This window comes from Danio rerio, chromosome 18 (assembly GCF_049306965.1).
Source record: "Danio rerio strain Tuebingen ecotype United States chromosome 18, GRCz12tu, whole genome shotgun sequence".
Classification (NCBI taxonomy): domain Eukaryota; kingdom Metazoa; phylum Chordata; class Actinopteri; order Cypriniformes; family Danionidae; genus Danio; species Danio rerio.
In genome coordinates, this window is record NC_133193.1 from 4,599,229 (window position 1) to 4,626,786 (window position 27,558).

At 37.3% G+C, this 27,558-nt stretch overlaps 2 protein-coding genes and 1 long non-coding RNA gene across 9 annotated transcripts in view; 2 read left to right on the forward strand and 1 right to left on the reverse strand.

Moving 5' to 3' along the window:
- LOC141378793 (uncharacterized) overlaps window positions 1-27,558 on the forward strand; it is a 359,890-nt gene that overhangs the window by 144,109 nt on the left and 188,223 nt on the right. Inside the window, exon 2 of the long non-coding RNA XR_012394172.1 lies at window positions 11,201-11,281. This is a non-coding gene — a long non-coding RNA (uncharacterized lncRNA). The remainder of the gene's footprint in view (window positions 1-11,200; window positions 11,282-27,558) is intronic.
- p2ry2.3 (purinergic receptor P2Y2, tandem duplicate 3) lies at window positions 1,017-7,583 on the forward strand. 3 transcript variants are annotated; one of them, XM_021467947.3, is made up of 2 exons: window positions 1,017-1,198; window positions 3,680-7,577. In XM_021467947.3, exon 2 carries the CDS (start codon window positions 3,696-3,698, stop codon window positions 4,674-4,676), a length of 981 nt encoding a protein of 326 aa, XP_021323622.2. In that variant the 5' UTR covers window positions 1,017-1,198; window positions 3,680-3,695; the 3' UTR covers window positions 4,677-7,577. The 3 variants fall into 3 exon arrangements, with proteins under 3 accessions (XP_021323622.2, XP_073786284.1, XP_017207564.2); XM_073930183.1 differs by having other exon boundaries at window positions 1,096-1,198; window positions 3,684-7,583; XM_017352075.4 differs by having other exon boundaries at window positions 1,128-1,202.
- The window catches only part of relt (RELT TNF receptor), a 65,662-nt gene continuing 51,235 nt past the window's right edge, over window positions 13,132-27,558 (reverse strand). For 4 of the 5 annotated variants that reach the window (XM_073929006.1, NM_207073.2, XM_073929007.1 and 1 more), the window contains 4 exons: window positions 27,478-27,556; window positions 22,128-22,364; window positions 20,093-20,264; window positions 13,132-13,780 (listed from right to left, as the gene is read on the reverse strand). In XM_073929006.1, coding sequence (XP_073785107.1) covers window positions 13,769-13,780; window positions 20,093-20,264; window positions 22,128-22,364; window positions 27,478-27,556 — 500 coding nt within the window. In that variant the 3' untranslated portion in view covers window positions 13,132-13,768. Of the gene's footprint in view, window positions 13,781-20,092; window positions 20,265-22,127; window positions 22,365-22,416; window positions 24,472-25,691; window positions 27,557-27,558 lie in introns of those variants that run through there. The other variant, XR_012393638.1, reaches the window with a different exon arrangement.

Consider the following 27,558-nt stretch of genomic DNA (forward strand, 5'->3'; position numbering starts at 1 on the left):
TTTGTTAACATATTAGTTAACTATTAGTACAGCCTGAATAATAAGACATATAAATGTTGATTTCAATAGTTTATTAATCATTTACTAACTCATTCTGAATGATCCTAAAAACCCTCAGCTACTCTTAAATACAAACAGTTTGTAAATAATTTGATACTTAATTTAGTAATGAAAAATAAATCATTAACTAAGTATGAAAATACAATTATTAAACACATTATATAGGTGCTTATAAGTCAAGAATAGAGCATTTGCAGCTGCAGTTATAAACTGCTTACTAACGTTTATTAATGTATAGTTAATGCTTAACAGATAATGAGTTCAGTATTTGCTAATGCTTAATAAATGATTTATAGTGTGTAGTTATTATAAAGTGTTACCAAATACTCTTATTATAGATCCACTAAGCATCTAGTTTTTATTTTATTTATTTGCAAATTATGTTAGTTATTTGAAAGCACCAAACAAATTCAATTATAACCCCACTAGACCTTGCCCCTTTTTAATATCTCCAATGTTGCTACTAGACATAGCCCTTACTGATTGGCTGCAGATGGGTTTTCGGGTATCGCTCCAACACTGGGTTGAAAAAGGGTTTTCCAAAATTGTTAAATGCACCTTTAATATGGTCTGTAAACCAGGACTGTAACCACCATAGATATAATTAGAAATGCCCCATAACATTTTAAATGAATGCTGCTCAGCTTGTATTTATAATGACAAGACAACACTCATCAGTGTCAAATAGACTCCATGAGGACAGGGCTTACTATTTCATGAACTCAAACATGATGTTCACAGTGACACTTAACAATGGTAAATATGCAGGTAAAAGTAAAAAAAAAAAAAAAGGTAGATGCGGAACTAACATCATGTAGGCGCACTATACATTCATAACTATAATTACAATACACAGTGCTGTAATCCAGACTGATTTGGCTTTGATCTGACTGTCAACTTCTGGAGGTGGGTGGAGCTTAAGAGGGGCGTTCTGGAAACCTATCTCTATTGGAACTGATTGATAAACAATCTGAGTGACTGACTGATGCCCTGACCAATGAGGGCAAGCGGAGGTGTGTTTACATGGGAAGTACCGCCCACAATAAAGAAATGCAGCATGAACAGACAGAGGAAGAGCAGGATTGTGCAGGTATGAAGAGCGTGAGGGGACATTCCTGAAAATAACTGCCAAAAACACGTGAGTATGTGACTTATATTTTTCTAAATAAGTAGCTCACGTATATATTTTTTTAATTTATTGAATTGTGGGATGTATATTTCATTTTGCTATCAAGATTGAGTTCAATTTCGTGAAGATTCTTCTACTTGAACTGACTTAGAGTTAATGAATCATATACAACTCAAACGATTCATCCTAAAAGTACAGTCTATATGCATACTGCTGTATGTATGGGGTCTACAAATTTAAGACCACGAATCGTAAATCTTGACATCTTTGTTTACATTGAAAATATGAAAATAGTGTTGTGTTGAATATATAAACTGCTTGACTGGTGCATGTGTGCCTATACGCTGTGAATCTACATTTAATTAAGTTAGAAAAGACAAAATATCCATGTTTAATTCATAACTGTCTTGTTTAGCCTAAGTTTAGAATAAAAATACACTTTAAATATACTAAATGAAAAATTATTTTTAAATTTAGTGCATTTTCTGAATGATCAAGGTTGATTATTGTACACAAATCCAGGCATTATTCTAGTCTTTTAAAGTTATACGAAATATTCAGATGTTTTATCAGACTCCTGGCATTGAAGAGGTCGAACCTAACTACAGGATGCTTATAAAATGCTAATTTAAAACAGAAAATCTCAAACAGAAGTCTTTATGTAGACTTCATCTTATAGATTGAAAGTGTCTTGAGGCTTTTTGTGATATTAGCTGTTATCTGAACATCATTTGCCATTTGATGTTGAGAGGAAGTTCTCAGGAGATTTTAAGATACTTTGTGGCTTGATTGCTTGACTTCTGCTCTAATTTCTTATCAATCTAATGTGTTACTTTCTGGCATAACTGAGAGTGCTGTTGGTAGAGAGAGTTGGTTAGTCCATTTCTTTAAAAGCTCATTTGTTCGTCCCCTGAGTCTGACAGAAACATTATGAAGTTACTTTTTCTGCCCATTATAAACAGTGTTCCAGGAATATTTGTAGGTTATCATATGCATGACAGTATCAATATGGGTGTGTGGAGTTTGTAGATATTACCCACCTTTTAGAGAAAAACGTGCATGATCTAGGAGATGAGACTGTCTCCACAGTGATAACTTGTTCCATTTAACTTTTTTAACATGACAAATGTTATTAATTATATATGACAAGAGTAATTATTTTTTCCTCAATTTCTGTTTAATAAAGAGAAGATTTTTTCAACTGGTTTCAAAACATAATAGTTTTAATAACTCATCTCTAATAACTGATTTATTTTATCTTTGCCATGAGGACAGTAAATAATATTAGACTAGATATTTTTCAAGACACTTCTATACAGCTTAAAGAGACATTTAAAGGCTTAACTAGGTTAATTAGGTTAACTAGGCAGGTTAGGGTAATTAGGCAAGTTTTTTTATAATGATGGTTTGTTCTGTTCTGTTCTAAACTCCGGCGCAGAGTTGCGCCTCGCTTACACACTGCTTAATACGCACAAGAGAGCAATAGGCAAATATCTTTACATATGAAAAAAATTAAATATTAAGGATATATATAGGATATAATAAGAATAGATATAGAATATAAATATAAATGATTAAAATATTAGAAAACATATTATTTTCTAGCCTACATAAATATGAAAAATCACTGCTTTTATGTCTTCTTCATCTCGGGAGGCTTTTTCAGTTCATTCATAACAATTTGCTTTTGTATAATGTTATTATTATTAGCAGTATTATTTATTATATCCATATTTATATTTGTTTTATTAAAAACAAGCTTAGATTTGCCCACCTGTCAGGTTTTAGACCATATGGGGCACAGCATGTGTTTTAGGATATAACTCAGGTTTTTGAGCACACTTCGTTATTATTGTTCAATTATTCGTTTGCTGGAAATTAGAACTGAATTTAGAAATAGTTTTGAAACAAATATTTGCGCTTAAAAAACTAAATTAATTATTTATAGACTAATGGATGTCTGTGCGTAAAGGTTTCCCTATCCAAGAGCGAAAGTGAAAGTAGATCCATTATCTCTCATTCTCACGCAGTAGATGCTCTGTTTAACAGTTTTCTGTTAAAAAAGTGTAAACTGTTTGCTAGAGAAATCCTCAGTTTTTCCACTTAGATTTACTTTGAGTCCTGTAAATAGCGAATGCGCTTATGGCGTGACGCAGCTGGCTCTTAAAGGGAATTGGAGATGAGACTCTGATTGGTTTATTCTCAAAACACACCTATAACTCATTAAGAAAATAAACTCAACCCTTTTAGACCATGCGCCACTGCGCAAAGCGGATTTCCCGTCCTTAAATTAGCAAAAATGCGTTCTGACACGCCCTGAAAGCGTTTGTGCCCTGCGCTTTGCGCATGGACCGTCAAAATTGAGCCCTAAATTGGCCTGCATAAAACATATACTGGAATAGGTGGTTCATTCCACTTTGATAACCTCTGAAATAGAGACTAAGTGAAGGAAAATGAATGAATGATATGTTTTCTTTGTCTTAATCTCAGACAGATCTGGATCAGAATGGCAATGAACAACACCACTGTATCAACGAATGACATTGACATTTACCGTTGTACTTTAAAAGAAGACTTCAAGTACATTCTCCTCCCGGTGAGCTACAGTCTGGTGTTCGTGTTCGGCCTGGGACTGAACATCACCGCCATGTACGTCATCTTATTTCGAACCAAACACTGGAAGCCCAACACCATCTACATGATCAATCTCAACGCCTGTGACACGCTCTACATCCTCACCCTTCCGTTTCTCATCTACTACTACGCTGGTGCGAACGCATGGCCGTTTGGAGACCCGATGTGTAGATTCATTCGCTTTTTCTTCTACACAAACCTCTACGGAAGCATCCTGTTCCTCAGCTGCATCAGCGTACACAGATTCATAGGCGTCTGCCATCCGGTGCGGTCTTTATCCTGGATGAACGCCCGCCGTGCTCGTTGGATCTCGGTGGGAATATGGCTGATCATACTTATCTTACAGACCCCACTTCTTTATTTCTCCAGGACGAGACTTAATGATGAAGTTCTGGTCTGTCACGACACCACTATCAAGGAGCTCTTCGATGATTTTCTGGTCTACAGCTCGGTGGTGATGCTCCTGCTCTTTGTCCTGCCGTTTGGGGTCGTGTTAGTCTGCAATTTCCTCATAGTAAAAAAACTTCGTGAGCCAGGTGTCGGCGATGCTCCAACATCACAGCGATCCAAGCAGAAGTCGGTGAAGATGATCATCATTGTGCTTGTGGCGTTCATGCTGTGCTTCTTACCCTTCCATGTGAACCGCAGTGTATACTACACCCTCCGCTACCTGGATCAAGCAAATTGCACCGTAATACGGCTTTCCAATAATGTCTACAAGGCCACACGACCTCTGGTTAGTTTCAACAGCTGCATTGACCCTATCCTCTACTTCATGGCAGGACAGAGCTTCAGAAAAAGCATCAAAAAGACATCAAGCCAACGCTATGATAAATCCATGTCAACATACTGAAACTACTTTGAAATAGATTAGTCATGCTACCAAACGTTTCCCTGCTGAAAAATCCAGCTTAAACCAGCCTAGGCTGGTTGGCTGGTTTTAGCTGGTCGTCCAGCCTGGTTTTAGAAGGGTTTTGGCCACTTCCAGGCTGGTTTCTAGCCATTTCCAGTCTGGTCAGGCTGGAAAATGACCAGCTTAATCCAGCTAAAACCAGCTTGACCAGCCTGGTTTAAGCTGGACATAGCTGGTTTTGGCTGGACTCCCAGCCTGGCTAGGCTGGTCAAGCTGATTTTAGCTGGATTAAGCTGGTCATCTCTCAGCCTGACCAGCTAAGACCAGGCTGAAAACCAACCTGGAAATGGCCAAAACCCCTCTAAAACCAGGCTGGACGACCAGCTGAAACCAGCCAAGCATCCTAGGCTGGTTTAAGCTGGATTTTTCTGTATGGTTATGATTAATCCTGACATTTCACACAATAACACTTAACATTGTTTTGCATGCATTTACAATTGAAACATGGTTGTGCTTACGGAAAGACAACTGATCTCTTCCTAGCCAATTTTCAAATACACACAAGCTTAATGTAATAATGCAGTAAGTTCACATAATGTTGGTCATGTCTGTAAATGTAAACAGATGCGGGAAAAAAGTGAAACAGAAGTTACAACACAACAGTAAGTCAACCCATCCAGGTCTATTGTGAGGGGACTTTAAAACTGAGCATATTAGGTGCACTGGAGGAACTTTTTCACCGTTTCTTGAAACTTAAATTGGGAACAATGCCATTCGGGGGTACTAAAGCTCTTAATTCAAAGCAGGGTCTAATCCGACATGATTGAAACTACAGTACCAGTGACGTACTGTAAAGCCGTGTTTCTCAACCGTGTTCCTGGAGGACCACCAACACTGCATGTTTTGGATGTCTCCTTTGTCTGTCACACTCGTTACAGGTCTTTCAGTCTCTGCTAATAAGCTGATGATCTGAATCAGGTGTGTTTGGTGTGTCCAAACTCAGTCCTGGAGTGCCGGTGTCCTGGAGAGTTTAGCTGCAACCCTAATCAAACACATCTGGACCAGCTAATCAAGCTCTTACTATACTAGAAACTTCCTGGCAGGTGTGTTGAAGCAAGTTGGAGTTAAACTGTGCAGGACACCGGCCCTCAAGGACTGGGTTTGGACACCCCTGGGTTAAGCAGACATGGGAAATGTGCAAAGCTGTTTGTCCTCCAGAAACGCGGTTGAGAAACACTGACGTAAAGTATGCAAACTGAGTAAATGGATTCAATATGACATTCTGGCACGTTTTTTTTTAAGTGTTGCCAGACATACACATTGAGAAAGCCAGTGTTAGTGGCATTTATTTGTTGCATTTGTCTGCTATATGTAGAACTGAAAAGTACTTTACGTTTTCTGTAACACTTTATTTTGATGGTTTGTTTGAGTATTAGTAGACTGTCTGCTTAACATCTGTTGATACTGCTCGTTCAACAGACATTTAACAGACTATAAGAAACTTTGCAGGAACATGTCAACCCCAACCAAACAGTCTACTTGTAATCTAATGAGAATTAGTTACAATGTAACTTAAAATTCAACAAATGGACCATCAAAATACAGCGTGACCAAGTTTTCTAGTGATGGTGCAAGTGAAACCAAGAAAACAGTTTGGGGGGAAATTAGTTCTTGAGAAGTCATGTCTAATGGCAGGTTAGTTTCTTAACTGAGTTTCTGGTGAAAAAGCTCATATTGTGACATGTTTGTTCCCAGAGAAAGAATTCTGTAAAAAAACTGATGACTGCCAATGGAGAAACTTCGTCCTTTGTAACTCTGTATTTCTTTTGCCTTCTTAAAGTGTATGTGACGCAGTCAGTCAAGTTTACATTATTTTGTGAATTGCTTTCCACTTTAATGAAAATATATTAAAGAAACTCGATTAATGTAACCATTTTGAAGAAAAGAGCATGTTTTACTGCAGCTTTTAGAGCAAGGGGGTTGGTTCCGTTCCCTCAGCTGAACAGATACAGGGTAAGTCTAGATCGGATATGCGGCCGGCCGGAAGTGCGGTATGCACATTAATATAGCAGAATTTTTTATGAAAAACATTGCATATACCTTAGGAACGATGTAACACAAAATGTTGGCAGTTTTAAAACCTTGACTTTTCCAAACTGCAGTAAACCTTGAAACCGGTTATCATCCCATGCCTACGTCATTTCAAAATATTGGTGCCCTAGCTCTAAAAAACTAAAGTAAAGCATGCCATTTTCTGCAAATGCTTACATTAATTTAGTTTGTTATTTAAACATTTTCATTAAAATAGGAATAAATTTACTAAATAATGTAAACTTGACTGACTGCTCCACTTTAAATAGCAACATTATGCACTACTAAACTAGTTTTTTTCTTTTTTTAAAATAGTGTTTTAGAATGAAAACACTCCTCATTCAGACTGGCATTTTCATTGTATTTCAATAGAATCTCCATCCAATCTATACAGCCTAAAATGCATGACAGTTTGACCATTCACACTAAATGGGCATGCACATATTTTAACTTGACTTCTAGCTATGACTGTGAGTAATTTATGTTTTAAAAAGTGAAGTAAATCTACAATTAAAGTAGTAAGTAAAGGGCATTTAGAGACTGAATCATTCTGTGTGTTAAAATAATAATAATATCAATTTAAAGGGACATATGTTTCACCTAAAGCTGTATGTAATGTTTGTATGTCTATTCTGTACTTAAAGTACAGGTATAAATATGTTGCGGGAAAAAAAGATGTTTGTATATAATATACTATGATTAGTTCCTAATACATTCAGGGAATTTCCTGTGACAATCTGCATATTGTGTGTCCTGAATAGCATGTGATGTGAGTTTCTGTGAATTTTCATATTAAAATATGTGAGATTGTAAATTAATTGAAAAGCAAATAGTTTTTTGTTGTTACATGTTTTTGAACATGCATTTCGTTTTACAAACAAGTGACAATGACATTTAGTCATTTAGCACAGTGGTTCTAAAAGGGGTGGCGGGACAATGAAGGGGGGCCGCCTGGTGACTGTCAAAAATCTATTTATTTTTATTAAATCATACGAATTACCATATTTTACCAAAACCTACTGAAGAGAAAAAAATAGTTTATGACAAATTTATACCCCATTTTGAAATTAAACATATAAGGTAGTGTAATCTACACAACATTATTGCAGTGTGTTTCGATGTGATCTGGTTTTGTTGTGGTTCTGTGACTGCTGGTGTTGGTTGCTTTATGGTTAAAAAAATTTGACAGTTAAAGTAACTAGTTTAATTTCGATTTAAATTAATTAAAATAAAATAAAATATTAATGTAATATTTTAAACGCATTTTTGTGCTTTTAGGCTGGAAAAAGGCAGCAAATCTGGCAATACTGCAAGTGAATTATTGCTTAAAGATCTCAGCAAATCTGTCAGTCAAGTCATCTTATTCTGTTTAGTCATGATTTTATCAGTCCACACTGAAAGCACATTAAAATAAGTAACGATGTTTACATTTAGGCTATATCAGAAAAAAAACAGTGTTTTGAACACTGATGGACAATAGAAAACTGTCATTAATGAACTTTAATAATAAATAATAATAATTTTAATTAATCATTATTATTGCCCACTTCAGTTTCCCAAGTGTGATCCCTAATGGCTGACTTTTTAGCCTAACAAAAATGAAATTATCTAATTTTATCCTACGATTTATTTAAGGGAGCCTTCTGATTCACGTTTAGGATGTAACTATTATATAACAAAACAAAACAAAGCCAGTCAAACTGGAGAGCTAAAGGCGATGGTGCAAAATAACCTGATGGCGTCTTTGTTAATATATGAAATAATACATCATACTTTCACGGTCAAAAGGATATGAATGCCGGAAATAATTTTTTATTCATTTTCCTTCAGCTTAGTCTCTTAATTACTAGGGGTCACTACTGCGGAATGAACCGCCAACTATTCCAGCATATGTTTTACACGATGGATGCCCTTTCAGCTGCAACCCAGTACTGGGAAGCCAACACAATCTCACGGCAATTCGTAACTTTTTCATTTAGTGGCTAATTCGTATGAATTCGTAGGATCTAATTCATACAATTTAGTACGATTTGCTCATCCCCCAATGACGGTTGGAGTTAGGTGCCACGCCTCCTTTTTAAAATCGTACAATTTCATACGACTGAACTTGTACGAATTTGTACGAATTCCCCACTAAACTGGCAAAACGTAAAATACTTAGGTTTTCTCGTGAGATCAGGCTGGGGAAACACCCATACACACTCATTTACACACATAAAACTACGGCAGGGGTGTCAAACTCAGATCCTGGAGGGACGCAGCCCTGCACAGTTTGGTTCCAGCCCTGCTTCAACACACTTACCAGCAGGTTTCAAACAAGCCTGAACGACTTAATTAGTTTGATCCGGTGTGTTTAATAAGGGTTGGAACTAAACTGTGCAGAGCTGCAGCTCTCCAGGAACCGAGCTTGACCACACTACGGCCAATTTAGCTTATTCAACTCACCTTTAGCGTGTGTCTTTGGACTGTGAGAGCAAACTCCACACAGAAATGGCCACTGGTCCAGCTGAGGCTGGAACCAGCAACCTTCTTGCTGTGCAGGTAATGTAATGTAATGTAATGTAATGTGTATTTATATAGCGCATTTATTGTGTATGGCCATACACCCAAAGCGCTTTACAATCATGAGGGGGGTCTCTCCAGGTGATAGTGCTGAGCCACCGTGCCACCCATTTTCTAATCAATAGTGCTGTTATTATTTCTATACTGTTTACATTGTGGGACAATATTCACCTGGTGTTTTATTTAAGTGCAAATCAGAAATATGAAATACACAGCAGTACTAAACAGGACACCTTCTGTCACACTTTAAAATGTGTGAATTAGCTGAGAAAACACCAAACCAAGCTGCAATTATTTACATAAAGACACACAAGCACACTTTTCAAGCTAACAGTTTGACAGTGAGTCGAAAACAAGCAAACAACAGATCAGATGAAGAACTTAAAGAGTTTGTTAGTCATTAGTGGAACTTGTTGATAGATAATTTGATGAACTCAAATCATATAATGCAGTATAATACGACATTCACATATTTATGATTTGCACCTCAAGTCATGCAACGTAAACATCATAAAAATTAATTCAGTCTCTATTTAAATATTTTAGTTGGTGGACGTGTGTTAACCATCTTTGCTTAAGTAAATATCATTGTGAAATATCCTGTTCTTATTGCCACAGCCATGTCACCCTGCAGCCCAAGACCGGTTACTCACTGAAGCTAAGCAGGGCTGAGCCTGGTCAGTACCTGGATGGGAGACCACTAGGGAACACTAGGTTGCTGTTGGAAGTGGTGTTAGTGAGGGCAGCAGGGGGCGCTCAACCTGTGGTCTATGTGAGTCCTAATGCCCCAGTAAAAGTGAAGGGGACGCTATACTGTCAGTGGGCACCGTCTTTCGGATGAGACGTTAAACCGAGGTCCTGACTCTCTGTGGTCATAAAAAATCCCATGGCACTTCTTGTGAAAGAGCAGGGGTGTAAACCCGGTGTCCTGGCCAAAGTCCCTCTATCGGCCCTTATGATCATGGCCTCCCAATCATCCCCTTCCACCGAATTGGCTTGATCGCTGTCTCTCCACTCCACCAATAGCTGGTGTGTGGTGAACGCACTGGCGCCGTTGTCCTGAGGCAGCCGTCACATCATCCAAGTGGATACTGCACACTGGTGGTGGTGTGGAGAGACCCCCCTCATGATTGTGAAGCGCTTTGGGTGTATGACCATACATAATAAATGCGCTATATAAATACACATTACATTACATGTTCTATTTGAATGTATGAGGCATGATGGTAAAAACGGTATGATATAATAATAATAATAATAATAATAATAATAATAATAATAAATACATTTATATATAAAAAATAAACGGCAAACATAATCTTACTCGGAATGTTTCTGCAGTTTTCCAGTTTAAACGCCCAAACATGCTTAAATGAAGTACCTGAGAAGCAAAGTGACATTATTAACATGTTGTAGGATTATAAATTATTAAGTATAATTGAAAATTAAATGATTGATAAAACTGGAGTAAAAAAAAAACAATTCAAAAGGAAAACAAAGCTGTTTTTCTTAACCACCCAACACATTTTTTCCTTATTTATACAGCTTTTATTATTAATTTAGCAGAAAACAACACAATCTCTCAAGTGATTTCATATGTATGTACTGTATACACACAACACCTGACAAAAGTCTTGTTGTTTCTTGTAAAAGCAAAAAATAATAAGTTGACTTCTAGTTGATCATTTGGGAAAGTGGCAGAAGGTGGATTTTTCAGATGAATCATCTGTTGATCTGCATCCCAATCATCACAGATATTCAATTCCTTTTACTTCAGCTTTATATATACAGCGCTTTTACAATGAAGATTGTGTCAAAGCAGCTTCACATAAATGGTCATAGTAACTGGATCAGGGTAGTTCAGTTTTTAGTGTTTAAGGGTGCTTTCACACCTACACTTTTGTTTCGGAACGTGTCTCGTTTGCCCAGTTAGCGCGGTTCGTTTGGCATATGTGAACAGGGCAATCGCGCTCTGTTCCGCGACAAAGTAGTCGCTCCGAGATCGCTTGAATGAGGTGGTCTCGGCTCGATTGAAACGAACCCTGGAGCGGTTCGATTGCAGTGAGAAAGCGATCCGATCCGAGCGCGGTTATATCACAGTGTTTTATGGATATGTAATAGGCTTACGGCTATATGAAGAGAGAATTATGAGTAGGGCGGGAAGTTTCGCGAGTCTCCGGATGCCCGCAAACGAGTGATGATCTCCCGGTAATCTCGCGTCTCCCTCCCGGTCCTCAAATAGGCATCGCCGTGCACCCTTCTCACCCCTCCCCACCGCATCTCTCCTCAGACACGTCACGCGCGCACCCTGTCAATCACCACCAAACCACCACCTCTCCTGACAGCTGAGCGGGACGCTGCAAAATAAACCCTGACACTCTGACCAATGTGAGGAGAGTTTACTCGCACGTGACTTGTTTTAGCTCTTTTGGTCCGATTAGAAACTTTGCAGTGTGAAAGCGAACCGCTCCAAGAGCAAAGAGCAACAATGTAACAATTGTAATCTCTGTTTCAGAACAACTGAATCGATTCACAGGTGTGAAAGCACCCTAAGTTCAGTTTAGTTTAGCTCAGTTCAGTGTGGTTTGAAGTCATTATTGAGAGTCCAACACTGAAGAGAAAATTCATCGATGAGTAGCTTATCATATCCTGAACCATGCAAGCCAAATACTGCAGAAGACCTACTGGAACCAACATGGAGCCACGATTCTCACAGAAATCAGTCAAGTTTGGCAACATCAACAGCCTGAGGGATCAAGACATTTGTGCTGCCCATTACATTACAAACCTCAGGAGAGGGACAATTCTCCAGCAGGATAGCGCTCCTGCTCATACTTCAGCCTCTACATCAAAGCTCCTGAAAGCAAAGAAGGTCAAGGTGCTCCAGGATTGGCCAGCCCAGTCACCAGATATGACTATTATTGAGCATGTCTGAGGTTATATGGAGGAGGAGGCATTGAATATGTATCCAAAGAGTCTTGATGAACTCTGGGAGTCCTGCAGAAACGCTTTCTCTGCCATTCCAGATGACTTTATTAATCAGTGATTTGAGTCATTTTAGAGATGTATGAATGCAGTCCTCCAAGCTAATCATTTTATTTTGGTAAAGCAAGTGTAATCTAGAGGTCTTTGCATTTTATATAAGCCACTTCTGATAACAAATGATTAACTAGAAGTCAACTTATTACAGTTTTTACCAAAATCTTTTGCCACACAATTTCTGAAACATCTCACGCTAAAGAATCTAGAGTATATCTTTTACGTTGTTTTTTTAAAATAATTTTTGTAAAAGATTTTTACATACAGTAACAGTATTTTTATGTTCTTTTATGCCATATACACCAGTAATGTTTGGCCTAATAAGCATTTTTGTTGTTTTCATGTCATTGGTGTTTGCAGTGTACCTGTTCCTCCTCTCAGCAGACTCTCACTGTCACTGTAGAACATAGTATTGCACTGTAGATATAAGCCTAAAGAGCTTTAGATTTAGAACAACATTGTTTACATGGTTTATTCCTACATTTACCATTATGAGAGAAGTGTTTGCCGTTTGATGCAGATGCTTTATTCTGAAGTGTGTGTATGACATTTTGAATGCAGTCTGACATTTTGAAGCAGATGTGAGGCGTTTTGCACTTTGTGTGTGCAGTTTTGGGAATTGTGTGTAGAGTTTTGAAATGTGTGTAAGCAGTTGGAAAAAATTGTATTACTTGGATAATCGATAAGACTTTATATATATAAAAATAATTCTATATAAATAATTAATACATTTAACATAAAATGAATTGACAACTGCATATTATTTTTGCATGTTTACTTTTATTCATAATTCATAACAAAACAAGGTGCAAACGTTTTGAGCATGACTGTACATTTTCAACTCATTAAAAACTTTAAATACTAAAACACAAAACTACAATAAAAATAATAATAATAATAATAAAAAGTAAGAGATGTAAATCAAACTAGTTTGCAATAATACTTCTGAATATTTTTTTTTAAACGGAGAGAATGGCTGTGTCCAAAACTGCAGACTCTCTTGAGCAGGTCCTTATGTTAAAACGATTTCCCCAGCCTCTAGTGTACTTATACTGTAAACTCAAATTCACTCCAGTCAGTTTTTTCACCCACTATCTAGTGTTGAAAGTATGATTTGGGACGCAGCCGCTTGTTCTGAGTGCTGTTTTTGATTGTGCAGTGTGTCGATCAGCAGTAGAGGGCACTAAACCCCTTTGTAGTGTCTTATGGAAGCACCCATGCTATCTGCTTATCCTTTTGAATAAAATAGTTCTATGACTTAAGCAATAAATACGAGTTCAAAGCTCCTCCAGGTCTTGAATACTGACATCACATCACATCTCTGGCCTGATTGGTCACCTTCTGATGATGTCATCCGCACGAAGGTCCGTCTTGTCAGTGGATGTGCTCTGATAAACCGGTCATAAGTTCAGCTGAGAAAGAGAGAAGAGAAAGAGTGGAGTCATTGATTATGAAGGTCTACACAGAAAGTTGTTGAACAAAATAATGTAAAAGCGTTTTATAGCCACTAGAGGGCGCTGAATAATAGTCATTTCATCCTGACTGGGTTGACATGAAGTGAAGCAGTGGAAAAAATGACTCCAGCGCTGACAGGAAGAGGATAGAAATTGAGAGGAAAAAAAAAAACCCAAAACAAAAACACAGGCTCACATTTAATTAATAAACTTAAAATATTTCCTCTATGGACCAAATTACTGATTAAGTAATATTATAATATTAAGTATATTTAAAGTAATATTATGTTATGTTATATTATAAGATAATGTGTTATATCAAATTATATTATATTATATTTTATTACATTATATTATATTTTATTGAATTATATTATGTTATTTAATGTTATATTATATTATATTATGTCATATCATATGATATTGTTATATTATGTTATATTATGTTATATTATGTTATATTATATTATATTATATTATTCATTCATTCATTAATTTTCTTGTCAGCTTAGTACCTTTATTAATCCGGGTTCGCCACAGCGGAATGAACCGCCAACTTATCCAACACGTGTTTTTATGCAGCGGATGCCCTTCCAGCCGCAACGCATCTCTGGGAAACATCCACACACACTCATACACTACGGACAATTTAGCCTACCCAATTCACCCGTACCGCATGTCTTTGGACTGTAGGGGAAACCGGAGCACCCGCAGGAAACCCACGCGAACGCAGGGAGAACATGCAAACTCCACACAGAAACGCCAACTGACCCAGCCAAGGCTCGGGAAGCTACTTTCTTTTCTTTGTCACTACGCACTGCGCAACTGCGTCACCCTATATTATATTATATTATATATATATATATATATATATATATATATATATATATATATATATATATATATATATTAGGGATGTAACGGTATCAGAATTTCACGGTTCGGTAATACCTCGGTATGAATGTCACGGTACGGTATTTATTGAATCATTTACAGGAAAAAAAAAACTTTTGAAAATACTCCAAAAAAGTGCCAAAAGTGTCAATGACATACAAATTAGCCATCTATCTGTTAGCTTTGAAACAGGAACTTCAATTTTAATAACAAAAAATTATTAAACCATGTAAAAAAATAAAGTTTCAATTTAGTATTGTTGAAAACTCATCACATTCAACATTTAATCACTCACTTAAATAGAGATGGGTTTAAAGAAAAATTATCATATAATTATAATCTGGTAAAAGCTGGTATCTCTGGGTATTTACAATGTCCCCTGCAACAGAAAAAACCCTCTCATTTGGGACTGAGGTTTCTGGGACAGAGAGACTTGGCCCATGTTGACAGCAGTGGGGTAACGTTGTGCACTGTCTTTCCCCCACATGAGGACAAACCATGAGTGAGATAGAGGTCTCTTTGCGGTACAAGTCAATGTCTGCATCAATCTGAACAGTGCTGTGTTTCTGCAGTCCCCATGACTGTTATTAGTCGTATTCCCCAACTTGCAGGCACGTGCACACATAGGGCTCAACCTGTGCAGTGCACATGCCCTTTTTAGTCTTGGATAGAAAATGCCCTTCCAAAACGATCAAAAGTGCCCCCGCGACGCGACACAACCTCCGTCCAGTCCAGCCCTTCAGTAGGCGCGCGACAACACCTCTCTTGGTATGCGCGCTCAACCCCCCCCCCTCGGCGCTTTACAATACGCGCGCCACAACACAGCTGATCAGAACGCGCGCGACAGCACCGCTATTCAGCACGCGCGCGGCGACAACACCCGCTTTAGGTTCGATCATTTCCATCTTTTTTTCATCTCCGCTACTAGCAGCACACTCCATTTCCGCATTACTGGATCTGTAGCGACAACAGACCGCAAAGGATTATGGCCACGCCGGGGCTGATGGGAAATGAAGTTTCAGCTACCTCCCGTTCGCTTCATTCGCCTGAGCAAATTTTCTCTGAAGATCTATAGTTTTACCGAGTCATGCGACTTCGGTAATATCGAAAAAATTTAATATTGTGGTATGACGGTATTTACAATACCGTTACATCCCTAATATATATATATATATATATATATATATATATATATATATATATATATATATATATATATATATATATATATACATACAGTTGAACTCAGAATTATTAGCCCACATTTCTAATCATAATCTAATAATAGTTTTAATAACTCATCTCTAATAACTGATTTATTTTATTTTTGCCATGATGACAGCAAATAATATTTGACTTGATATTCTTCAAGACACTTCTATACAGCTTAAAGTGACATTTACAGATTTAACTAGGTTAATTAGGGTAACTAGGCAGGTTAGGGGAATTAGTCAGGTTATTGTATAATGATGGTTTGTTCTGTAGACTCTCGAAAAAACATATAGCTTAAAGGGGCTAATAATTTTAACCTTAAAATGGTGTTTAATAAATTAAAAACTGCTTTTATTCTAGGCAAAATAAAACAAAAAAGACTTTCTCTAGAAGAAAAAATATTATCAGACATACTGTGAAAATTTCCTTGCTCTGTTAAACATCATTTGGGAAATATTAAGAGAAGTAAAAATCAAAGGGGGGCTAATAATTCTGACTTCAACTGTATATATATTATATGTAAACTGTCAATTGCATTTTTGCACTTAAACTACTGTGCAAAAGTGTAGCACTTTACATTTTTTAAACAAAATTAATAATTTTATTTAGCAATAACTGATCATAAGTGACATTATATCACAATTATTTTAGCATTACAAACAAACTATATTTTAAATAAATATGATACTAAATAAATACACTTTACTATAAATACGGATACTGAAATATGATTTTGTAAGTCAGTAAATTCTGCTTTAAAACATATGAATAAATTATAATTTAAATTATATTTTGAAGGGACGACAAGGTAGCTCAGTGGTTAGCACTGTCGCCTCACAGTAAAAAAAGTCACTGGTTCGAGTCCCGGCTGGGTCAGTTGGCATTTCTGTATGGAGTTTCCCAGTACTGGATTGCAGCTGAATGGGCATCGGCTGCGTAAAGCATGCTGGATAAGTTAAGACTAAGCTGAGGAAAATGAATGAATAAAAGAAATATTAAAATATTTAGATAACAGTTATTTTAAACAGCAAAAAATTCCTCTGTACAATAAATGAATCACGTTTCTGAACATGTTGATCTTCAATAATTTTTCTGTTTTGCCCTATTAATCACATCATTAATTAATAATTAATAATAAATAAAAGTAAAACTGGGTTTAAATAGAACAAAACCCATAAGACATTAGGAAACATTTAAATTATGCAGGATTGTTCTGTGTGTCATGTATAGACGCCACAAGGCCACAAAGGGTTAAATGTCAAGAGCAGCTGGAAAATAAATCATGAAGCGAAGCCTTGAGGCATTTCTGTAAATCCCAGCAGCTATTGATAGTCAATGTGAAGCCTTTAGTCCACCGCCACTAAAATACTTATGTAAGACGTCAAACTGTTGTGTCAGGAAACAAACACTGAGCGCCATTTAACCAAAATTTAGCTACTATTCTGATTAAAGCAAAACACTACAGGAAAATGGGCTAGTAAAATAAGTCAAAGAAGTCATAGACATCAATATATTGACTTATTATTCAAATAAAAACTGATATTAAATTATTTTATTCATTTTCCTTTAGCTTTGTCCCTTTATTTATTAGGGGTCTCCACAGCGGAATGTCCCGCCAACTTATCCAGCATATGTTTTATGCAGCGGATGCCCTTCCAGCTGCAACCCAGTACTGGGAAACACCCATACACTCTCACATTCAAACACAAACTCATACACTATGGCCAATTTAGTTTATTTGATTCACCTATAGCGCGTGTGTTTGGACTGCGGGGGAAAGCGGAGCACCTGGAGGAAACCCATGCCAACACGAGGAGAACATGCAAACTCCACACAGAAATGCCAACTGACCCAACCGAGACTAAAATCGGCAACCTTCTTGCTGGGAGGCAGCAATGCTAATCACTGAGCCCTCGAATTCGTGCTAAATCAATCCATCTGAGATCGCCTGAATGAGATGGTCTCTGCTCGATTGAACTATGGAACGGATTGATAGTAGTGAGAAAGCAATACGATCCAACGAACTACCTTACCAGGCTACATCACAGTGTTATGTGGTTTTGTACAGTAATAGCCATGTATAAGGCTATATGAAGGAGAATGAGGAGTAGGGCCGGAAGTCATTCCTAATGGTAAATGTGCAAAATATTATCGAGAGCTGTTTATCCATTAGGACAGTGGTCACCAAACTTGTTCCTGGAGGGCCGGTGTCCTGCAGATTTTATCTCCAACCCTAATCAAACACACCTGAACAAGCTAATCAAGGTCTTACATGGTATACTTGAAACATCCAGGCAGGTGTGTTGAGGCAAGATGGAGCTAAACCCTGCAGGGACACCGGCCCTCCAGGACCAGGATTTATGACCCCTGCATTAGGACAATTGACCGAAGTTACCATCTGAGAGTTCTTCCATATTTTAATCTTATAATATGTTGTGTTAGGCCTGTTGTTTTGTTCATCTCTGCACTGACAGCCTTAAAAGAAAGATCCACATTGATCTGCTTCATGATCTGATGTAGTCTCGCTTCATCTGGTATTTCTCTCTATAATTTAAGCCTAGAATAGGCCAACGTTTCTTTTCCAAAGATTGATTAATTTAATAGATAGATTTTCACAAAACTTGACAACTGAAATGAGACTCTGTATGAGAAAGTCTGACCTCTCTGATTTAAATTTGGTGCACATTTTGTACTTATAAAATAATCTATACACAACTGGCCAAATGTTTGGCGTCAGTGGGATTTGTAAAGGTTTTAAAATAACCTTCTCCTGCTCACCAAGGCTGCAATTATTTGATCAAAAATATAGAACAAATTGTAAAAACTGTGAAATATTATTGCACTATAAAATAACTGTTCAAAAGTAGTTTATAATTTAATTTATTCATTTATTCCAGTGATTTTTTAAAGATTAATTTCAGCTTCATTACTCCAGTCTTCAGAGTCACATGATCCTTCAGAAATCACTCTAATATTAATTATTTTTAATGTTATTGTTATTGTTGTTGCAATTGTTATTAATAATAATAATAAAATAAAGATAATAATATTCATTCATTCATTCATTCATTCATTTATTTTCTTGTCGGCTTAGTCCCTTTATTAATCCGGGGTCGCCACAGTGGAATGAACCGCCAACTTATGCACAAGTTTTTTTTTACGCAGTGGATGCCCTTCCGGCCGCAACCCATCTCTGGGAAACATCCACACACACACATTCACACACACACACACACACACTCATACACTACGGACAATTTAGCCTACCCAATTCACCTGTACCGCATGTCTTTGGACTGTGGGGGAAACCGGAGCACCCGGAGGAAACCCACGCGAACGTATGGAGAACATGCAAACTCCACACAGAAACGCCAACTGAGCCCAAGTTCGAACCAGCGACCTTCTTGCTGTGAGGCGACAGCACTACCTACTGCGCCACTGCCTCGCCTAATATTATTATTGTTATTATTATTATTAATAATATTATTATTATTTGTGATGATTATTATTAATATTGTTATTGTTTTATTATTATTATTATTATTATTATTATTATTATTATTGTTATTATTATTATTGTTGTTGTTATTTTTTTATATTATTATTATTATTGTTATTATTAATGATAATAGTAATACAAGCAATAATGGCTGGAGTAATAATTGCATTTGAAACAACAAACAATAAGAAAGCAGTTACTCAAAATGTGAATAAACAATTACCAAATTTTTTTTTTTTAACATTTAATAAATGCCGCCTTGATGAACAGAATTGTTTTCTTTAAAAAAGAAAAAAAAAAACATAAAAAAATTAATAAAACTGACCCCAAACTTTTGACCGGTAGCCTGTAATATATATACATATATATTACCGGCTATATTTTTTTGGTAGGACCAATGAAAATTTTGACAGGGGAAGTAAAAATTTGAATCACTGGCCCGATTGTGCTAGTAGAAAAAATCCTTAGAGTTGAACCCTGCCATTATACGGAGTGTTTCCCATTCAAGTACTGATGACAAATGCAAGACTTCCTGTGGGGATTTTTATGCACGGCTTTATGAACATCAAGGACAGAAAGAGGAGGAAGAGGAAACCCAAATTCCAGTCAAAAGGATGTATTATATATAAAAAAACATGCTCGGAGGAATATGTGTAGTCACTCACTTCCTGTCTTGCCTTTGCGGAGGCGGAGTTAGAGGATGAGGACACTCCCAGCAGCGATCGCTCCTCCGCCGGCTCCGTCTGACTGCTGTCCATAGAGTCGGTGTCGCTTGATTCAGGCTGAGGCGCTTCCTTTAAAGATGACTTCATTTCTGGGATCTGAGCCACCTGGAACCTGCCGTTCACACACAGGGATAACACTGAGCATCAGTGAGTGAGTCTACAGGCCTGATGTGTCACTGTGAGCATGACTGGGTGTGTGTGAGAGAATCAAACGTGAATAAACACCGGATTCATTCAGTCATTAGGATTTATTGGTTTCTTCCAAAACCTTTGTTTTGGTCAATATTATTTCTTTATCCTGCTATTTTGGATTGCAACTGGGATTGAGTGTTTATTGTTAAGCAATTTTTTTCTGACACTGAAATAAAGCTAAAATTGCATAAATAAACAAATTAATGACTAAATGAAAATAATAGCTACATTTCTATACATTAACTAAAACTTCACACTACTAAAATTTTAACACTATACAATTTTTAACACTATTTTAATTTAAATAAAGTATTGTGAAATTGTAATTGAAATAAAAGAATAAAATAGATCAAATTAATTATATATATATATATATATATATATATATATATATATATATATACATACACCCACCGGCCACTTTATTAGGTACATCTGGGCAACAGCTTGTTAACTCAATTTCTAATCAGCCAATCACATGGCAGCAACTCAATGCATTCAGACATGTAGACATGGTCAAGATGATCTGCTGCAGTTTAAACTGAGCATCAGAATGGGGAAGAAATGTGATTTAAGTGACTTTGAATGTCCCATGGTTGTTGGTGCCAGACATGGTCTGAGTATTTCAGAAACTGCTGATCTACTGGGATTTTCACGCACAACCATCTCTAGGGTTTACAGAGAACGGTCTGAAAAAGAGGAAATATCCAGTGAGCGGCAGTTCCGTGGGTGCAAATGCTTTGTTGATGCCAGAGGTCAGAGGAGAATGGCCAGACTGGTTCCAGCTGATAGAAAGGCAACAGTAACTCAAATAAGCACTCGATACAACTGAAGTCTGCAGAAGAGCATCTGTGAACACACAACTCGTCCAACTTTGAGGCGGATGGGCTACAGCAGCAGAAGACCACACCGGGTGCCACTCCTGTGAGCTAAGAATAGGAAACTGAGGCTACAATTCACACAGGCTCACCAAAACTGGACAATAGAAGATTGGAGAAACGTTGCCTGCTCTGATGAGTCTCCAATTCTGCTGAAACATTTGGATTGTAGGATCAGAATAAAGCGTGAATCATTTTAGACTGGTTTCTTGAACATGACAATGAGTTCACTGTACTTAAATGGCCTCAATAGTCACCAGGTCTCAATCCAATAGAGCACCTTTGGAATGTGGTGGAACGGGAGTTTCACATCATGAATGTGCAGCTGATAAATCTGCAGCAACTGCGTGATGCTATCATGTCAATATGGAGCAAAATCTCTGAGGAATAATTCCAGTACCTTGTTGCTTGTTGACCTATATGCCATGAAGAATTAAGACAGTTCTGAAAGCAAAAGAGTTGTCCAACCCGGTACTTGTAAGGTGTACCTAATAAAGTGGCCTGTGAGTATATATACACAAATAAAGCCAAGTCAGAAATTAATAAACGCTATAATTGAATATAAATGATAAAATATAAATAATAATAATGCTGGTAGTACCTTATTTGTGTAACAAAAGCAATACCACCATATGAAATGGTACAAATAAGAATTAACATTTAAACTTTTAGGTTTGAATTTGTTTGTAGGTGTTTCTATGTTTCATATGAAAATGAGAACATACATTTACATACATATATATATATATATATATATATATATATATATATATATATATATATATATATATATATATATATATATATATATATATATATATACACACACACACACATTTAGGTTTAAATCCAGCCATACAACTCATATTACGTATATTTCTTTATATATATATTTTTTTCCTCACCTTCCCACAGACAGTATGGTGACCTCAGGTGCTTTGACCATGTTAGTGGGGCTCTTGTGCATATCGGTGGGCAGTGCCAGCGCCGGCAGCAGCAGCTCGGGCCATTTCTTCTGACTGCAGCGGGAACAGCAGACACCGGAGCGCGAGGCCAGGCCGTTTATAGTGTGCAAATGATGCTGGTGTGTACACAGCCTCGGCAGAGAACGAAACTGAGAGAAATGAGGAAGACCCGGAAACCTGAAAGAGAAACACACACACACACACACAGATGGTGTGTATAGTTAATATTATCAGCAATATTTTTTTTTCTCGATTGTCTACAGGACAAACCACTGTTATATAACTCCCCAAATAATCTAATAGACTTAGTTCAGTTGATTTTCAATGAAAAGTGGAGTGTTCCTTTAAAACAACTTCTTATTATTTCTCATTTCGTTCTCTTGACACAACACACATGAACCACACATTAGAGGAGCCGTGATATTCAGCCGCCCCATCCCAGAGTTCCACAGTGATGATGTCAGAGCTCACGGCAGCTGTATAATGCAGCACTCTTGGCAGGCAGAGTAGATCCTGAATTAAAGGATCTCCTAAACTAAGCAGCCAGCACATATTGTTATTTCAGCAGGCACTGATGATGGCAGCACGACGGACAACTGAGCCAGCATGTTCAGGAGTGGCCACTGTACAACTGTGATTGTAATGCCTAGTTCAGACTGCGTGATTTTAGCCCCGATTTTGGCTCGCCGACAGGTTTTGAGAAATCGCCGACAAATGCCTGAAATCACAGGCAAATCGCTGCTCGTGCACGTGAGTGACAATCACACAGTATGAACTATCAAAGACGCGATCTGAGAGAATCGCTGATGAGTCGCCGATGCCTGTGAGATATTTGGCATGCTGAATATCTGGAGCTGTCGGCGATTCAAATCCTGCCGTGTGAATTGAGTTTTGACTGAAAATAACATCAGCGATCGCCTACAGCCAATGAGAGAGCAGCTTTCACTTGTGTGTGCGTGTGTGTGTATACCTGCTGCAGGCCAGCGGGAGGCTGGGGGAGAAGTTAAAAGCGCTCATTTTTCGGTTTATTTGGACCCATGAAATGGAGGAAAAACTAGTGGAGGTTTGACAGGACTCAGGAGCAACCGTGTCTGTTTGACGTTTCAAAGAAATTAGTTTATTATCAATGTTGAGGAGAAATGGCTAATTCCCTTTAAACCCAGGTGAGCAAATATGTACAAGTTCTACCCCATTAAAGGCTTCTTTCTCATTATGTAGTTAATAACAAAAGATATACGACGTGTTTTTGGCTGTGAGACGTAGTTTGGACTAAGTTTTCGGCGATTCTTCCAATAATAAAATCATGCAATGTGAAAGTCCCTGTCGCCGATCCATCTTGCAGTGTAAACAAAGCAGCGACGAAATGCTTGCCCAGATAGTCATGCAGTGTGAAAACATCTGTGAGACGACTACTTTGAAAATCATGCAGTCTGAACTCGGCATAAGAGATGTGAAGCAGGGTCTGTCACATACCACGACCACAGGAGGGCCGTTTTAACATACAAGCACAAGAAAAAAAGTGTAAACTTGACGTAACTGATGCACTCAGACATTCTTCCTCAGAGTATCAAAGCTCCTTCTTTCTCAAATGGTCAGATTTGCACAATCCATATACACCACGCTTTGGCTTGTTTCCCTCACTCGAAAACTTGACAGACCTCCTGCACGCAAGCTATGGTTGTTGAGCCACGATTGTTGTGTGGCGGTTTTCAGGTGTGGCTTAGCGAAGGGTCAATTGTTTTTATTTATTGGCGCTGGAGACACTGAGGCACAAGCTGTAAAAACTCGGCCCACTTTTCTGTTCATTTGCATTTAAAGATACAGTATGTTTTTGCCTACACCCAAAAGAATGCATTTTAGCATAGTGTAATAAATAAATAAATCTGTGTTGTGTTTTGAGTTCCTAAGAGCTTTATTACATCTTGTAAACAGCCATAATATGACACCTGTGTATCGCCTTCCATTGTATTTAAAGAGCCTTGACCTTACGGCGGTGGGAAAATAAACCCGCACTTCCTTCATGATGATTTATAAGCTTGTCATCGCCGCAAACCAGATGCAACCTAATTAACACAGCCACAATCTCTCTCTCTCTCAGCTTTTCTAACACTACATTGATTCTTCATAACCAGGGCCGGAGTGGGACTCCTTTTCAGCCCTGGAGTTTCAAGCATTAGACTGGCCCACCTTAGTTTATGACTGACTATATTAAAATAAGTTAATAATTAATTATAATGTTAATTATTATAATCACGTCTTTTTCAAGATAACAGCTGCTTTAGAACTTTAAGGGCTCTATTTTGACGGTCCATGCACAAAACAGAAAGCGCAGGGCGCAAACGCTTTCAGGGCTTGTCAGAATCCATATTTGCTAATTTAAGGACGGGAAATTCCGCTTTGCGCCATGGCGCATGGTTTAAAAGGGTTGAGTTTATTTTCTTAATGAGTTATAGGTGTGTTTTGAGAATAAACCAATCAGAGTCTCATCTCCCATTCCCTTTTAGAGCCAGCTGCATCGCGCCAAGAGCGCATTCGCTATTTACAGGACGCAAAGTAAGTCTAAGTGGAAAAACTGAGCATTTCACAAGCAAACAGTTAACAATTTTTTTTTTTTTTACAGAAAACAGTTAAACAGAGCATCTACTGCGCGAGAATGAGAGATAATGGATCTACTTTCACTTTCGCTCTTGCATAGGGAAACCTTTACGCACAGACATCAATTAGTCTATAAATAATTAATTCCGTTTGTTAAGCGCAAATATTCGTTTCAAAACTATTTCTAAACTCAGTTCTAATTTCCAGAAAACGAATAAATGAACAATAATAATGAAGTGTGCTCAAAAACCTGAGTTATATCCTAAAACACATGCTGTGCCCCATATGGTCTAAAACCTGACAGGTGGGCAAATCTAAGCTTGTTTTTAATAAAACAAATATAAATATGGATATAATAAATAATCCTGCTAATAATAATAACATTATACAAAAGCAAATTGTTATGAATGAACTGAAAAAGCCTCCCGAGATGAAGAAAGATTCAATGCAGTGGTTTTCATATTCATGTAGGCTAAAAATAATATGTTTTGTAATATTTTAATCCTTTATATTTATATGCTATATCTATTCTTATTATATCCTATATATATCCTTAATATTTTAATTTTTTCATATGTAAAGATATTTGCGTATTGCTCTACATCTTGTGTGTAGGCTATTAAGCAGTGCGTAAGCGAGGCGCAACTCTGCGCTGGAGTTTAGACCGGGTTTGTTTTGGTCTAATGAAAAATCTATTATAGTTTCTCAAAATAGCAACGCGCCAGCAGTGCGCCTCAGAACACCTTCCTTTTTAGACCAGAACGCCTATGGGCGCACATATGAGCGCTAATGCATTTGCTAATTAAAGAGCGTAGCGTAACGCCTCAAAATGACTCTAACGCCAAGCTGAAACTAGCAAACAAGTACTGCGCCATGCCTTGTGCCATTGCTCCGGGTATATGATAGGGCCCTAAATGTTCGACAACCTTACAGTTTTATGTCTTAACAATAAAAATAAAAAAAAAATAAAAAAATTCCTCAGGAGAGGATTGAACACGGATCGACGACGTCGTAACGCAACGTGCTGACCACTGGACCACAATGGCGCTGTTACGCCTGTGTGGCCGGAATGATAGTTACATCATCATTAACCTGCAGGCTGCATTTTGCTCATGGGGCTGCGAGACAATAAATAAGAAGAGCGGAGCTGCGGCAAAATAATAAATAAAAAGAGTGAGGCTATAGTCAAATAAAAAAATACATGAAAAAAAAAGTGCAACTGCTGAGAGTGCAAGCAGCTAGAAACACAGGCCCTCGCGGCCAAAAAAACGGACCGACCCACCGGGAACTCTCCCAGTCCTCCCAATTGGCCAATCCGGGCCTGTTCATAACGCAGTTAAAAGCTGCACCTTTATCTGAGCAAACAGAAGAACGCTTCCTTTTTTACACTTGGGAATTTCTCTAAGAGCTTCAGTCAACAAGTGAACAATCATAAAATGCATTATGGATAAAGAAGACTCATGCAACAATTCAAGAAGAAACGTTGATCATTTCATGAACTCCACACTGTTATTTCTTATGATGTTCTTATTGAAAGGAATACTTTTATGTTCACAGACAGAGGCACAGACTTATTTGATAAAAAAATACAGTAAAAAGAGGAATATTGTTATTAAATATTATCACACTTTAAAAGAACTGTGTTGTGTTTGAATATATTTTAAAATTAAATGTATTCCTGTTGCTAAAAGTTGAATTTTTTACATCATTACTTCATAGCATTATTATTTTAGTGTCTCAAGATGCTTTATAGTATGTTGATTTAACACTTAAGAAAGATTTCTTATTATTATCAATGCTGTAAACTAGTGCTGCTTGAAAAAGAGCATGTCATTCCAATTGTAATCATACCTTTAAAAACACTTTGTGCAAGTTTTTTAGATTGTTCTACTGAAAAAAATCACCTATATATTTGATGATCTGTGGGTGAGTAAAGAAAAAACTACCTTTTTAATCCAAAATCAAACTTCTTATCCTAAAAATTTACACACTTATCTTGTTTAGTAATGACTTACAGTAATTGATATTATTCATAAAGAGAATATTTGAGCACAGTGGGCAAACTTTTTTTCTACCTAACATTCATTCATTTTCCTTCAGCTTATTCTCCCTTAATTTATCAGGGGTCACCACAGCGGAATGAACCGCCAACTTATCCAGCATATGATTCAAGTAGCGGATGCTCTTTAGCACAACCCAGTACTGGGAAACATCCATACACTCTTGCACTCCACTATCCAACAATTAAATGCAAATAACACATTTCTTGGTAATTTCCGTGGGAACAACATACAGGAAGGTTTAAACAGAATTACGAGAATAAAATTGTAACCGTTAAAACATGAGTCACGGCTCACACATCTTATCAGAAGTTTACCTAAAATGCCTACAGCCTTTTATTCTCCAGAACTCACTATTGTGAAACATATATGGAGTATTCCTGACAAAAAACAAACAAACACATAAGGAAATAAACCACAGTTGGGTTCTTATGTGTTTGTTACAAGTGAGTTCCAGAGAAAAATGGACTCCTGAAAAACCTGTTCTGTGTAATATGAAGGAAACTGCTTAAAAATATAATTGTTACAAGAACAAAAATGCATTAATGTGTACAGTATTTTGTCTTTATTTTGTATCCTATGTTGTTTGTGATTTTTGGCATCATGTGTGTGCATCTGTTTGTGTGTGTTCTTACTTAATGGATGAGCTCTTGTTAAGGGCCATCTGCTTGTCCTCATATTCCTGCAGAAGCTCTTCCAGAGCAGCTGCATTTTCT